The sequence below is a fragment of the Cupressus sempervirens genome, chromosome 11, assembly GCF_028749045.1.
Source record: "Cupressus sempervirens isolate cs-2001-9-10 chromosome 11, ASM2874904v1, whole genome shotgun sequence".
NCBI classification, from domain to species: Eukaryota; Viridiplantae; Streptophyta; class Pinopsida; order Cupressales; family Cupressaceae; genus Cupressus; species Cupressus sempervirens.
In genome coordinates this window covers 751,670,001-751,686,646 of record NC_143128.1, presented here as the reverse complement: position 1 = coordinate 751,686,646, position 16,646 = coordinate 751,670,001, and the positions used below count along the sequence as shown (strand labels likewise).

At 36.7% G+C, this 16,646-nt stretch overlaps 1 protein-coding gene across 3 annotated transcripts in view; it reads left to right on the top strand.

Annotated features, from left to right (window-relative positions):
• The window catches only part of LOC149531783 (uncharacterized), a 228,612-nt gene that overhangs the window by 180,215 nt on the left and 31,751 nt on the right, over nt 1-16,646 (top strand). The window contains exon 17 of one of the 3 annotated variants that reach the window (XR_016359263.1): nt 1,553-1,632. The exons of 1 other annotated variant lie outside the window; for it this stretch is intronic. Coding sequence is in view for 1 of the 2 variants with exons in the window: in XM_089811894.1 (XP_089668020.1) it covers nt 1,553-1,562 (10 nt within the window). In the remaining variant the exon portion in view is untranslated. Of the gene's footprint in view, nt 1-1,552; nt 1,637-16,646 lie in introns of those variants that run through there. One more of the 3 variants, XM_089811894.1, reaches the window with a different exon arrangement.

The following is a 16,646-nucleotide window of genomic DNA, read 5'->3' as shown; positions in this document are numbered from 1 at the left end:
CATCTAAACAGAAAAACCACCATAAAACGATAAAACTGAATTCTGTTTGAAATATCAATGATATAACATTCATTGTTCAAACTTCAAGTTCAATACTAAATTATTAATATCAAGTTCACTACTTAGCTTCAAATTTAAACTATCAAATGGATTTTCAAAATCATCAATATCATCATTGTTATTGACATTAGATGATGTAGGCGTATTAGATGAACCACAAGTTGTACAGCTGCTGCCTTCTATATTAGAACCGTATTGGCTTTTGGATTCCTCAACTGCAATATGTTGGGAAGTTAAAAGTATCCAAGTCAGTAGGCTCTAGCTCAATATCCTGCAACTTCATTGCTCCTTTCTTGGAACCAGCTTGTTTTTGGAAAAGGAGATGCAAGTTGAAAAGCAAATATACCAAGTTATCTCTTTTTGAGTGCATTCTATTGTGCTTTATTAAATGGATGAAAGAATATGTTTTTGGATTCGTCTCAGCTGTAGAGGAGTTAACAACCTATGAAGACAAAGAAAGAGAGAGTTACACATTATAAAAATAAGATAAATTTACAAATCAAAAAATTATTACCAAGATATTTGATATTAACCAATTTACACTTTCAATTATTTTTGTGTTCCAAGTACAGATCCAAATGCATATATATATATATAGGAGCAGAAGAGACATGTCTCTATGTTAATTAATATTGGCTATGGTAAGTTAATAACCATTAGACATTATATACTCTATATATATATATATATACAATTGATGATTAATTAAATGCAATAATGTTTAGCCAATAATCATTGGAGATTAACTCTAGATCAATTCAATCCGACTGAAGCTACAATATTAACACTCCCTCTTAGCTAGGAAGGATTGTTATAGGACACGTTAAAAACACATTATGCTCTCAAGCATATAGAGAGATATCATCTCAATATGATGTTCTTGGAATGACTTATTTAAGGATATCAACATATATCCATCAAATCACATATAATCCGAGAGATGTTATTTTACAAACACTTCTTAGCAAGGGAAGATTTAAACAACACAACCATATGAGAAAACAATGATCTGATTATGAACAATCTTATCAATCTCACATTCTTATGATATGAGCACTAGCATCAACACCAAGATGCATATCGACAAGAATATCATATCGTAGAAAGATATGAGTTAACTGATTTTTGACACTCCAGGACAATATTGAATGTGCTTACATTCCAATTTTAAATTCTCCTTTATAATGTTCGTTACAATTTCAAGTTCATCGAGGACAATAAAACACAAGGGGAATGGTATGTTACATCCCAAAATTTTGATCTAATTTTAAACTTGTTCATAACTGTTGAATTAACGGATTATCCTTTCATGATCATGTGAAATAGGTAGTTGTTTATATACATTGAATTAACTGTTAATGAAGATGGTCATTAACCATTAACTGTTATTGGATGATTAGCAGTTGCTTGATTTAAAATATCAATTATTATGTTTTATGAATTATTATAGAATTATTATTATGGTAGAAAGTGTTTTTATGGGTGATTGTAGGAGAAGATGACGAGGGGGGGAAGCATTGCTAAATGGGATCACCGGAATGGGATGTTCGCTTAGTTCAGTCATCAGAATCGGTAGGTATGACCTTGAACTTCTTGGAAAGGATGCAACGACTTGATTACATGATACATTTATGAGACCAACATGAGCTTTTAAGAAAATAATCTAAACATAAAATAATCAATTTTTAAAATATAAAGCATACCTCAAGAGATTTTTTGATCTTCATTGTATTATTATATTTAAATACTTACATATGTACACATAAATATAAAAATGAAATGGCACCAATACATTAGAATAATGTAATTTAATGATGTCACCCCATTAATATACTTACATGAACGTATATAAGTATATATTATAATAATAAATATTTGAAACTATAGCCTTTCCAACTTTTCCTTCCAACCTTTTATTTTCTTTTATTTTCTTTCTCCTTCCCTTTCTTTTCTTTATCGATTTTAACACTTGGTATTCGAATTGACATATGTTATATAACCGGCGGAAGCCAAGAAGGCGCAACCTTCCTTTAACTTAAGCCGTGTATGAAGTCCGACACTTATTTTATTTATGCTCGACTGCCTCAACGTTCAAACTCATTCCTTGGATGTATTTCGGCACATCTCAACCTTCTTACTGCATTTCTTTGTTATCATATTACCATTAGCCTTCCATTCTACTGCATTCCTTGTTCTTCTAACGTCTTTAGCATTCGAACCCACATAATCCGATGAGCCGAAGTTCATTATATTGACTTCTAGTCTATGCATCCAATTGTCATAGAATTTTTGCTGTAAGAACTCAAACCTTGGAGTAAGTCTGTATTGAAATGTCTGCAACAAAGAAAGAACAGATTCCAGTTCGGATTGCAGGGGATTCAAGCATATCAAGAGTTTACATCAGGTCATGTTATGACATTACCATATTATTTTATTACTTTCCAAAGCAGCCAGTTAGGCGTCTTAGATAATTATCATTTCAAGATTCAATATGAGATGCTCCTTATTCAGTGTCCTTATTATCACTCCTTTTTCCTTTCACAAGTCAATTGGATACAACCCATATTAAAGTGTCTTAAAGTATATTAATATCTGAATTGGAAATACTATTCAATGAGTTATGTTGAGCTCAAGAATATGCTTTATGTTGTTGCAATTTGTGATAAAAGATATTAAGAGCAGAATGCTCATGACTTATTCGAAACACCTGGGATTCACTGGCAATGTAGCTAGGGAATGGTGAAGAAGTGTAAAAAGAGCAGAGAGCTCATAAACCTTTTAATGCACCTGGAACTCACCAACTAGTAGCCATGAAATGATGAAGAGGTGGATTAAATGTGCAAGAAAACAAGGAGAAATCAGACATGATTAACTCAAGAGAAATATATTTAATAGCTCATGCTTATCCCTATAATAGAACCTGTTGTCAAGTCGAGCGGTGGTGGTCAAGTAAATGAACCCATCAGAAATCCTTGGCCAAGGTAGTTTATAGGCATATGTGCCATCTAATGATCACTTGATGTCCGTAGTGCCAGTTATGTAGGCATAATTGAGTGGACACTCAAAACACCAAGATGCTCATGTGGCTAGACTGAAGAACATCCCAAGCCTGATCCTGAGGTAGGGAGGGCCATTTTAATATAATAGTATGTGTGAGGATAAGTATGGTCTGAGGTTGAGAGGTTAAGCCTATGTCAATGCTTCTCCTCTCACCAAAGTCGAGGCTTGCACAACTAGTTAAAGATCCTCCAATGATACTTGTATGCTTCATTCCTTCTTTTCTTGTTAAGCATTTACTTTACTTGTATACAATTATGTTAGTCTTTAATCTAGTTGATCATGAATACAATTATGAATAGTTAATCATTAGTCTAGTTATTATACTGATCATGAATACAATTGTGCTTGTTAACCTTTAATTTATTTATTTTAGATGAACATGAATATAGTTGTGAATAGTTAATCGTTGAGCTAGTTATTTCAATTGAATGTGATTTTAGTAATTTCCTGTTAATTGTTAAAAGCAATTATTAAAAGTAGTTAATGTCACAGATAAGAAATCGAAAAGAAAGGAAAGACACAGTGGTATTTGAAGCCCTAATTGATTTAGTGGTATTTGAAGCCCTAATTGATTCAGTGGTATCTGAAGCCCTAAATGATATAGTGGTATCTGAAGCCCTAATTGATACAGTGGTATTTGATGCCCTAAATGATCCAATGGTAATCGATGCCCTAATTGACATAGTGGTGTTTAATGGTAATTGTCATTTGATTATGATATAGCAGTAATGGATGGTAGTTGTTATTTGATATTGTTATAGTGGTATTTGTGGACTAACTTGGGTGGTTGCAGAAGCATCCCTACAATGATTTCTTGGCTCAAATTCCATGGTAAGTGGATTTTAATTTCTACAGTAAATTCATTGATAGTGTTTTAAGTTCTTACTTAAGAGATTTTGTTTAACTAATTTTAATTGTCAATCTCTTTTATATGAACGAAACTAATTTAACTGTCTTCCTATGAAAATGAAGTAATAACTGTATTTCTTTGATATGTTAAGTTGTTAATTAAGACCCAGGTAAACGGGTTGTTACACTTGATCTCAGGGACAACAAAGTAGTCTCCATTATGACAAGTATCACGATCTCCGACACTCTAGGACATCAACTTAATGTAGTCTATTGTGATATGTTAGTTATCATGATCTCCAACACATTCAGGGACAACGAGTTAATGAAGTCTATCATGATAATAGATCAAACACTCAAGAACAACAAATGTAGTATCATGATCTCTAACACATTCTTGGACAAGTTATTGAAGTTATCATGAGATGTTCGCTATCATGATCTTTGGCACATCTCAGGACAACAACTTAATGTAGTCCATCATGATAGCAGGTCAAGCCATTGTTAAGATTGCCACCTTACAATAGCGACCTTACAACACAAACATCGATGAAAGATCATTACCTCTTATGATGTTTTCCAACAGAATTATCTAGAAACTCACATGATATCAACCATGAACCATGGTAGAGGGTGTATCCACCATAGCTGCTCCTAGAGGGTGGGACAAAGGGTTTTCACCTTAAGCGTCTCACTTACAAAGAAGAATGCATTACAAGGAATTTCACCTCAAACTTTTCTTTCTTATAGCACCTTGCAATTCTCCCTCTGAACAAAGATTCTGGGAAGTCATATCGTCTAACGGCTCCCTTAGAAGCTCTTTTCGTCCAAGGATGGTTGAGATAAATTGTCAGCAATGAATGTCCAATGACTTTCCTTGTATATTAGTAGGCAATGAATTTACATGCCTAATATGAATGACTATTCTGTCAATAACAGAAGGGCTTGCAATTGATATATATAGAACCGGTGATAAGATTTTGAGTCTTCAACTAGTCAATACCAAGAAATACTGAAGGATGATTCTGCCAATGGATAGATGACAGAGGATTCACAGTTGAAGGAGCATTTGTTCAGATCAAAGCTGTTAGGCGTAGACATTCTATACCATCTTCCCTTGCACACATACTGCTTCAAGAACATTGGGAAGGTGAGAGAGATGTTGTACTTGAAAGAGTGCGTCACTGGGAAAATCTACACTTACGGTGATGATAATGACAAATAACATCAATTGAATGCTCGTGGGTATATTTGAAATTACTTAGCCACAAGTACGTCTTGATTATATTATAGTTACATTTTGCACCATGTTGGATGTCTTCCTTGTCCATGTTGTTCACTCTCTGTAAAATGATTTGACTGTATGTAATATATAGTTCTGCAGGCCAAAACAACTAACAAGTGGGCATAAGCATAAAATCGCAAGGAAAGTTCAGGTATGAATCGCATGTGTTCCTAATGTCTGTGGATGAATGTTCAATTGGGAACAATACCAATAGGTAGTTGTTACAGTCAGCCCATTTACAACGATTCAATTACTTGATGTCATCAGGAAGACCCACAGTTATATATGCAGCAAACACGTTTGCTCCTGACAAGTGTATTAAGATTGAATCAATTAATCCTTCCTAGCTTGAACTAGGTCTCGTTGCTTTGTCAAGGCAATTACGCCAATATGCTTAAATCTTTTGTTTTCAGGAGTCCCATGCCCAAATCTACCACCTTTTGAATGTTTGCGATAAAAAATAATTTGTACACCAAGTAATGACTTTAGTGTCGATGAGTCACATTTATAAATCAGAATGATAGTAAACTGGTACCCCACTTATAAAATGACTTCCTATAGTAAATTGGAACCTCGCAAAATATTGCCTTCAAATACTTCAGAGGTAATGCTTAACTGAGTTGGCTCTATTTTGTCTCGGCTCTATTTTGTCTAATATGTGTGATGTGCACTTTAATAAGTTCTACTGCATTACTCTTGTTTGATGATTATCATGTTATTGAATGTTGCAACTTGATCAATTCCTCTGGTGGAGACATCGATGAAATTTACCATTCTTGTCTGAGTGCATGAATGTATTCACATATGTTCAACTGATATAAATTGTTTCCTTTATATGAAACCTATGTTGAGTAGTAATATAGGGTAGAATGCCTCTTGTGCCAATGGTGCCATCTTGAATTTTCTTAGCTAGAATGGATGTGTTGATACAATTACCCTATTATATTGCAAGCTCTTTCTTGCTTCGTGACTGGAATCTCTAGTTTATTTCGATAATTTCTGCTAAATTCCAACTGAATGTAGATATATCTGATATCATTAGATGCAAGGAATTTACATCATCCAGCTAGGAATCTTGTTAGATCATACGAAATAAATACTTATGGCGACGGAAAATGATGTCTTTGGTTTATTGGTTAATATATATTTTCTCTATGCCCAAGAGATCAGGTTTGAATATGGAGACTCATTCAGTTGTGTACATTGTTAAAGGCAATTTTCATGTTAAAATTAATGTTCCAGAAAATTCTTCCATACTTCACAATATTAATAATTGTTCTTTTGTAAATAACATATAACTAATACTCAACACGTCCATATTAATATGTTTTTCGTCATTAATAACTTAGATGTTTATTCTTAGTGTTACCTCCCCCATATTTGGGAATATGCAAACACTAATCACTTCTACTTGGATAGTTGATATTAGTTTATTGTTCTAATAGTATTTGGAGATTCAACTATCTCTTTTCTGACTCCACAATGGATATGCCGTTCAATTTTTGAGTTGTTTGCAATTATCGATATGTAATTCCTATATTTATGGCAATCCCCTTCACTTGATGTCTCTTGGATCCACCTTCACCTCCAAGATAGATTCCAAGGTACACTATTATGTCAGAATTCTGATACTTTGCTTCCAGTTTCAGCATTCACATGGGATGAATTACCACTATAATTGACATGTTCTAGCCGCTAATAATCCCCATTCGAAGTGTTTTATCCACATCCATGAGCTTGTGATGATTATCCACTAATTCAATGCCTTTTTCTTCTTTCCCCGATGCTATTGCAGAACCATCCCTGGCTGAGACTTATCCCTGAATATCCTCCTTGGGATTCTATCCTCTTCTCTGAACTCACTTTACAACTTCTTATATACTCCATGTTATCAAATGTATCAATGGTTTGTGGTTATGAGTGACATATTCTATATTACATTTACAGTTTGGCTCTGATACCATGTTAAGGGAAAGGATTGTTGCAAATATAATAACTAAACTAGAAGATTAAGTCTTGTAGGTTTTAAAGGTTTCCCAAATAATTCAACTAGCAACTTCCTTAACCATATTGCTTTTCTGGCTCCCATGGAGGGAGCTATATATTCTACTTTAGTGGAACTTAGGGAAATTGATGATTGCTTTCTGCTAAACCAAGATGTCATCGCTGAACCAAGACTAAAACAACATCTTGTAGTGCTTTTATGGTAAACAGAGCTGCTGACCTAGGCAGAATCTGAGTACCCATGAAGTTGAATCTCAACTTGACCATATTTAAGACCAAGTCCAATCGTACCATGCAAGTGTCATAAGATGTGCTTGGCTGCCATGAGGTGGATCTTCTTAGGTTTGCACATGAATTGACTTAATGTATTGGTTGTGTAACAGATATCAAGACAAGTAGTCACCAAGTACATTAGTGATCCAATTATTTGTTTGTAGTAAGTGGGATCAGTAGATTTAGATTCAATTTCGTCATTTTTAAGCTTGTGAAGATTTGTTTCCATTGGCATGGTCAAAGTCTTGCAATCCATCATTCCAAATTTGGTTAAGATATCAACAATGTATTTTCCTTGGTTTTAAGAAAATTTAGTTCTCCTTTTGCCATCCTTGTAGACCCAAGAAGTAGTGTAGAAGTCTAAGATCATTCATGTCAAATTTAACTGATAGATTTTGTTTGCATTTTACTATAAGGTGGTCTTCACCTGTTATTAGTAAGTCATCAAAATATAATACAAGAATAATCATATTACCATTTGATATTTTGAAATATATATTAGGATCAACTTCATTTTTGGAGTATCCTAATTTAGAGAGATAACTATCTATCCTTTTGTACCATGCTCTGGGGGCTTGTTTAAGGCCATAGAGTGCCTTAGTCAATTTGCACACACAGGAATATTTGTCGTGAGTGACAAATCCTTCAGGTTGTTCTATATATACTTCTTCGATAACTCCATTCAGAAAGGCAGTCTTAACGTCCATCTGATGTATCTTCCATCCTTTAGATGTTTTAATGGCTATAATGGTTCTGATAGAGGTGTATTGAGCAATTGGAGCAAATGTCTTAAATAATCAGTTCTAGCCTTTTGAGAAAATTTCCAAGCTACGAATCTGGCTTTGTATTTTTCAATAGTACCATTTGGAGCATGTTTGATTTTGGATAACCATTTGGAGGAGACATCATATTTATCCTTAGGTCTAGGTACGACATCTTATACATCATTTTTAATAGAGATTGATATTCTTCATTCATTGCATCTTTCCAAGGTTGACATGATAATTTCTCCTTAACACTTGAAGGTTTAGATTTTATTAGTTTAGATACTAGAGTAACATAGCATGAATGACTTCGAGCTTTCTTTTTTTCTCTAAATACGTCATCAAGTTCTATATTGTTTTCTTCAATCATCTTTCTTGCCCATATTGACCTTTTCTTAATGTTAAGGTTTTCACCATTTTCTGAATTTGAAGGGAGTACATGATCTTCTGAGACTCTCCCTTTGATTCTTAATATGGGGTTCTCATCTAATTTCGTGGTTGATTCCACATTTGATTCTTTGATGTTTTTAGAAAGGTTATAAGCAATATCTTCAAATTTTACATCTCTTTTGATTTCAATAGTTCTCTATCTTGGAATATAAACCCTGCAACCTTTGGAGGATTCACTATATCCAATGACTGTTCTTTATGGTTCCGTGGTCTGGGGTTCTTCTCTCTTTGGTTCTAATTGGGTCTCGATTGAGCGGGTTCAGACTTTGCTTCTATGATGCATCATTAGATGTCATAGGTTCACTCCTCATAGTATATTTTTGCTGAGTTTGGTGCTCATCCTTTCAGTCTTGCGGCCATTTTCAATCTGATTTGGTTCCTTCATCGCTTGCGTGGTTTTGCGGATTTGGTTGGTGATCGTGATAGATACTCCTATCTAGCTTATTGCTCTTTTGTTGCTACTGCGAGTTTTGATACCAGCTCTTGGGCTTGTTGCTGGTATGCTCAAGCATCTTCTCTGCTTAGCTCGATTGGGATTGATATTGATCGTCTTCCTCCTTATCAATTCTCATTGAATGCTCCTGTTCATCTCCTCCCATCTCGGTAGAAGTTGAATGAGCATGTCAGACTTGATATTTACAGACAGTATATTACCACTACTTGGACTAACTAACCCTCATGGTGGTTTACACCTAATGATGGCCTTCTATGCGGAGCATTTTCTGGGGATTAGTAATGGGATTATTGTTCATCCTAGTTATCTTTCTTGACGGTGGTGTCATGCACTGCGTATCTCTCTAGGGTCATTCACAGTTGGTTCTCACCACCTTCATGCTCAGCCCGATCATCATATTGACAAAGGTGAATGTATCTGCAAGTTGTGTACTGTTGATGAGATCAAGACGGAGACTCACTTTATGTTCCGTTGTCCTATCTTTTATGAGATCAGAGGGAGATTTTATTGTTTGTTTCGAGACTACAGTTCTCTCTCAGCTTTCTTCTGTTATTGTGACCAGATATGTCTTGCTCTTTATCTTCAAGAGGCCACTTTGCTCCGTGCTAGTACTTTACAGTCACTACTTGCTCACCGACATACATCTAATCAACTTATTATTGCCTTTTTCACACCCTTATCTCCTTTATGAGGTGTGAAAAGGCCATCTAGCTCTACTAGTTTATTGGCCATTCTAGATCTGTTAGGCTCAGTAGTGGTTATTTATGTCAGCTGCATTCTTCTACGAGTTCATAGTGATAGTCTAGGGCTCCTATTTACTCTGTGACTGATTTCTTTTTGTCAAAGAAAGACTCCTAGTCTTTGCTTTTCTTGGCCTCTCTTTTCTTCTCTTGTTTCTTGTTTCTTTTTTCGCTTTCTCGAACACATTTTGGTGCTCTTGCTGTTGTTAGCTTCATGGTTGTAACTCTTTGTCCCATAGACACTTTGTGGTCTTTTGTTGGACATTAATAATCTTATCTTATCTTATCTATTTTAGTTCTCTTTTCTTTTGGAATATGAATATACACTGAGCATCCAAAGATTTTTAGGTGACTTAAATGTGGCTCGTTTCTTGTAAATGCTTCTTCAGGGGTTATGTTCTCTAAGGTTGAATGAGGAAATTGATTTTGAATGTATATTGCGGTGCTGGAAGCTTCAGCCCAGAATGAGGTGTGGATGTTTTGATCATGCATCATGGCTTTAGTGGATCGATGATAGATCTGTTTTTCCTTTTTGCCAATTCATTTTGTTGAGGATTATAATGTACTGCAAACTCCCTCTTAATCCCAATGGAGGTGCATAATTCTTTAAATTTTTCAGAAATATATTCACCCCCATTGGCAGATCTGAGTGTTTTGATTTTCTTCCCAGTTTGATTTTTGATTAATACCTTAACTTTTTGAATTTGGATAACACTTCATTTGATTCCTTAAGTTTTAGGAAGTAAATCCATGTTTTCCTAGAGAAATCATCTAGAAAAATTACATAATACAGGAAACCATGTAGTAAAATGATTGACATAGGACCACACAGGTCAGTGTGAATAAGTTCAAGTACGGCTTTAGATTTATGTTCACTTTTTGGAAAAGATCCTTTGTTATTTTCTCCTATGGCACATCCCTTGCATGTTCCAATATGATCAGATTTTAGACTAGGTAAACCTATTATAATCTTTTCTATAGATGACAAAGCACAAAAATGATGATGACCAAGTCTTATATGCTAAATTTCATTTAAGTGTGAAACTTCATGGTTTAAAGCTAGGTTTGAGGGTTACAAAGTTTGTACAGGTTTGTACATTTGTAGCATTGTACTTTAGACTAATCTCTTTTCTTGTATGTTTGATTACCTTTTCCTCTTTTCCATTTGAATTGACCCTTCTTTCTTTTACTATTTGTGTTAGTTTGAAGGGCTTGAATTTCCCCCCTTGAATTTGGACTAATTCCTGTTGTGATTAGTCTTGACTCCTCTTGTGTGCAATCATTCTCAAGTTGGTTGAAATTTGGCAGTTCAGATCTAGAGCTCATTCCATGAATAAAAGATTCCTAAGACATGGTACAAATGTGGATTGCTGCCATACGGATGAGGATTGATGTCATACGAATGTGGATTGTTGTCGTACGGATGAGGATATTTGTTGCCATACAAATACCTCTATCGATGCCTTCTCTCGTATGTTGTTCTTCTATATGACTATGGTCTGGAATTTCCCCTGCATGGCCACCCTTGTCCCTCGTATAGATGTCTATACGACTGTCTTCTCAACTGCTACTTCCACTCTTCCTTCTTGTTGTACAAATATCTGTACGACTATCTTAGCTGCTTCTTCCTGTACTTCTCTGTCAAATATAGTGATGTTTTGTGACTCTGTCTCTTTATAAGGACTTGGTTTAATTTTTCCTCCTCCGTCACTTTCACTTTTTGCTTTTCGTACGTTTTCCTCTTCTATATTTATAAAATAGCTATTTGCCAATTTATTTCTTTTCTCACATGCCTTTAACTTAGACCCATTTACTAGGTCTCTGATAGGTTTGTTATCCAATGTAGATAACTTTATTGCTCCATTCTCCTTTATTTCTGATATTTTAAATATTTTAAATGGTCCTAGCCATCAAACTTTAAATTTTCCTGGCTTTATTTCATTTTTCCCATTATATCTTAGTACCACTTGTCCTTGTTTAAAACCCATTTTCTTCAAATGATTGTCATGCCAAAATTTTCGCCTTTGCTGGGCCACCTCTGTACTCCATTGAGAAAAGGTCCTCTTTTATAGTCTTTCCGTGAGGCTCTCCTCATCCCCCAATCTATTTTTGATTGCCATTCGTATGCTTGGTACTATATGTTCCATTGGTACCACGACCTCCTGTTTGTACATAAGGTAAAAGTGAGTGTGTCCAGTAATGGCCTTATATGTACTCCTATAAGCTCACACCACTGCCAGGATTCGTTCTTCCCAGTGCTGCCGTTCTACTCAACAAGTTTTATATAGGATTGCCACTATTACTTTGTTTGTGGCCTTTGCTTGGCCATTTGCTTTTGGATAATAAGGACACGAGAAAGAATGAAATTTTTTATACTCACTTGTCATCCTCCTAATGGTATGTTTCACAAAATGTACTCCTCAGTCACTTGATAGCTGGAGTCTAATCCTGAATCTCGTGACTATTTGTTCATATAGAAATATTGCTGTGCTGACAGCCATGTTGTCTAGGAGAGCCCACACTTCAGCCCATTGTTTACCGCATAGATTAAGAAGTTCAACACATGTATAACGCGATTCAATTCAGAACAAGTACTTTATTCATGTATGCACTTGCTGATTACAATGACTACAATGATCTATCGATTATAACTCCTTCCAAAGTCCATCTAGGACGTGTACACATACCTTTCCGAAGGGGTGACTCAAGCGTCATGCGCCCGTTCGAATACTATTCTACCTGTCGGCTACATTATACATTTTACTGACAACATCATCCCCCCCCCCAAAAGAAAGGTTGTCTCCGGACGACAATTACAAAATATCTGAGACAAATTAACAACAAAATACATTAATTGACTAACTACAACAAGATAGATCTGTTTCTGTCGCATCACTTTCACATTCATCCTATGCCTGCACCAAATTGGTCTCCAACCCACGTTGCATCTGTAGCTTCTGCTAACACAATACTATCTCCTTAGCTGACCTTGATAGCAACATGTGCTGCTTTCTCTGTTTCTAACGCCTGGTTACACTGAGCCAAGTGTCGCCATACTGCCTTCAACTGGATGATCAGCTCCTCCCGAGCTCTCTACGCATCCACCAAGACAACCTCATGCCCAACACCTACTTCAAGTGCCTCCTCTGACACAAACACTCATGCCTACAGCAGCAGCTTTAGGTCTCATCAACTAGTCAATTGCTCTCCTACCGTACGATATCCGTACGAAGTTTCCTCATTGCCCAGGGGCAGTACGGTATTCTTTGTTTCCCTTCATATGATGAGGCCATATAGCTATCAATTTTTTTGTAACTATGTTTCGGGTTGCTTGGGGCCGTATGGTCTCCTTTTTGCTTTTATCCTCATTGTACGGTCTTTTTCTTCATGCGTAGCAGGCCGTACGGCTTATTCCCTTCCACATCTGCTGTATGGTGGTCAAAAATCCTTCCCAATTCTTTCAAGGCCGTACGGAGTCCTAGCTTTTAAGAATATTCAACAGCCGTACAATGTCTTATTTCTAAGCCGTACGGTATTTGACTTATAATTGCTCATGATGTTCCCCAAGCTGTACGGTCCTTAATTGTCCCCCTGAGGCCGTACGGTCATCCATCTTATTTGAAGGTATACTTTGAATCGTTTTCTTTACTTATTACTATGGCTTTTCTTATTATTATTATTTTTATTTTCAACATAAGTCCTTGGGGGCCGTACGGTGAACAAAACTGCTCCACTTTTCTTTCAAGGCCGGACGGCCTTTTTCTCAAGGGTTATTCTTATGATTCACTTTATTATTTTTTCTTTTCTTCCATTTTCTCTATATAGTCTCGGGCCCCATTAGTTTAATAAAAAAATCACCTCTCAGTACATTTACTTTATGCCTCTTTTATCACTTCATACTTCTATAACTACAGTTTACCAACTATATTATTCGACTTTTAATTTTATACATATATACACTATTTACAAACAACTTTTCTTCATTCATCAATTGTTTGTCCGTAGAGGAGCCTTTCTTTCTCTATATATTTTCAACTTTGATCCATTTATGGCATCTGGTATTTCTTTTCCGTCCAGTGTCCATAATTTAATTGCTCCGTTATACCCAACTTCCCGTATCTTGTACGGTCCAACCCATTTAACTTTTAATTTTCCAGGCCTTATTTCATTTCGTTCATTATGCTTTAGTACTAACTGACCAGGTTGAAATCTGTTTAATTTTAAACGCTTCTGACGCCATACCTTCCACCTATTTTGTGCAACTTCCACGGCCCATGCTGCATAGTTCTTATTCCTTCGATACGGCCGCTTTTGTACGGGTACCGCACCTTCAATTAATGGTATCCGGTGGACACATAGCTCTGGTGGTACTCCTTTTAAGTCTTTATACGTCCAAGCTGCTGCCTTCAATACTGGGTTCCAATCATCTCCTACAAGAATGTTCTTCGGATTTTCGTCATCACCCAAGGTCATTGTTTTCACCATCAGCTCTTCATACTTCATCGGTTTATCTTTACTGAACGTATGGGCCGATGTTTCATCCACCTGTGCTTCTCCTTCCTTCAGTTCACTGTACTCCTTCAGAAACTTATGGCCTTCTTTTTCTTCCTCGACACTCAAAATATTGCAACTTGGAAAGACCTCATAATCTTCCATTTGCCAATGTAGCAATCCATTTACTGAATCTAGGTCGTCATCAGTTGACCACACTCCTATTCTCAGCACCCCTTCATCATCTGGTTCCATCCTCTTTTTCCGTTCGTCATCACTCTCGCCACCACCTTCTGAGTGCGACGACGCGGCTTCTCCTACTATCTGTGTATGCAAATCGATTATAAATCTCCTACCTCCCTTCTCCATTGACAGGGTGTTCCTTTTCCAATCATATTTTACCTTAGCTTGCACCAACCACCCCCGTCCTAGGATGGCGTCGTACCCTCTTCTCTTTAATGGAATAACTACAAAATCTAGTAAAAATGGTTGTGTCCCAATTGTTACCCGCTGCGCCATTAGAGTGCCCAAGGGTTTTATCCCATGTTGATCTGTTGTAAGTAACTGAAAGGTCGGTGGCCATAGTGTTGGTTGTCCAAGTTTTTTCCAGATATCTTCCGGCATCACATTCACTCCCGATCCTCCATCTACTATTGTATCCGTTAGCACCGTACCCAGAATGCCCATCTCCACCACTGCTGGATGTCTACTTGTCGTAAGTGCTAGTAACATCGGTTCTGTTGCTGCTGCTATGGTTGTTTCCGTACTATCCTTTGCATCCTCCGTTACTCTCGGGGACGGTGTCATATTTATAATAGCCGTATGCAACTGTGGCATGGTGAGAAGAAGATCATTTAATTTAATTGGTACTTCTATTTGCATTATTGGTTTCACCATGTCTTGTTCTGCCAAGTTTCTTTTCGAAGTTTCAGTAGTGTCTTTTACTTGTGATTTCTCCGCTCTCATCTGCTTCTCTATCTCTGTTTGGGCTTTTTGTAACCTCTCCTTCTCTTTTTCCGCATTCGGATATTTTGCCTTCCTTGCCTGTTCCCGCGGGATCGCCAACACGTTCTCATTACTTGTTTCAATACTTAATAAATTTATGCTTTGCTTTGGACACTTTGAATCTTCATGGTCCCCTGGACTTGATGGGGACACAACCCAAGAACAGAATGGACACAACAGAAAAGGGGAAATTATATTAATTCAGAAAATAAGCTAGTACAAATAGTACAGAGAAAATAAACTTCAAAATATGCCCTAAGGGCTTACAATAGCATAAATCTGGAGATAATTTCTCCTTTCAGTACCTCCTCTCAAACTCTACTCCGAACTGCCTTTTACAATGCCAGAAATCTCCTTAAATAGACCCCGGAGGGTTAAGGACTAGGAGTACATTCTAGAAAGTGCTAGTAGGCATCCATCGACCAAATAGAAGGTTCCAGAAGCTGCGTTAGAAGTCAGCGCAAATCTAGAAGAATCCAGAAGTGGTAACCGAACTTCCGGTAGGCATAACTTTTGAACCGTAGCTCCGATTGACGAACCGTTTACATTTTCGGAAAGCTCTCGAAGCGCTCTATAGTCTTATGGACAAGCTTTGCTCGTCCCCCATTTTTCGGCCCTTTTCGAGGTCATTTAATGCCCCTAACCTGACTTTGAAGCATTCTTAGGAGGTCTCCAAAACCCAAAAAACTGCAATAACTTTCAAACCGTGGGGCCTTTTGACCTGATTCTTTTTCTGGAATGCTCTAAATCACAATTACATTCATCTGGCCAATTCACACCTTCTAGGTCACCAAAATGATGGCCAAATTGCATGCTCTTATTTTTTCGAGATTTTCTAACACACTGATAGTGGAACTGTGAGAGTTGGAACCTTTATTTGACCCAAATGGGTATCCAAAAATGAAAACACATGAAACAGAAACTAAGTCTAAGTACATTTTTTTTTGGGTGACACAGGATTGCCCTTATACCTCTGGATGCTCCTGCATCAGGACCACACCATCTGCACAGTAGTTGCGGCGCCTCCTTCATAGTATAGTCTCTCGCGAAGTGACCCCAAAGATTACATGCCCGACACTGTATCATTGGTCGTCCACTCGCATCATATTGTATTCTACTCCGACCTTGATTGTTATTGTTATTGTTTCCACCCCATCTGCGTCTATTATTATTTCGATAGCCACCTGAAGTTGCATCATTGCTCGCGTTAT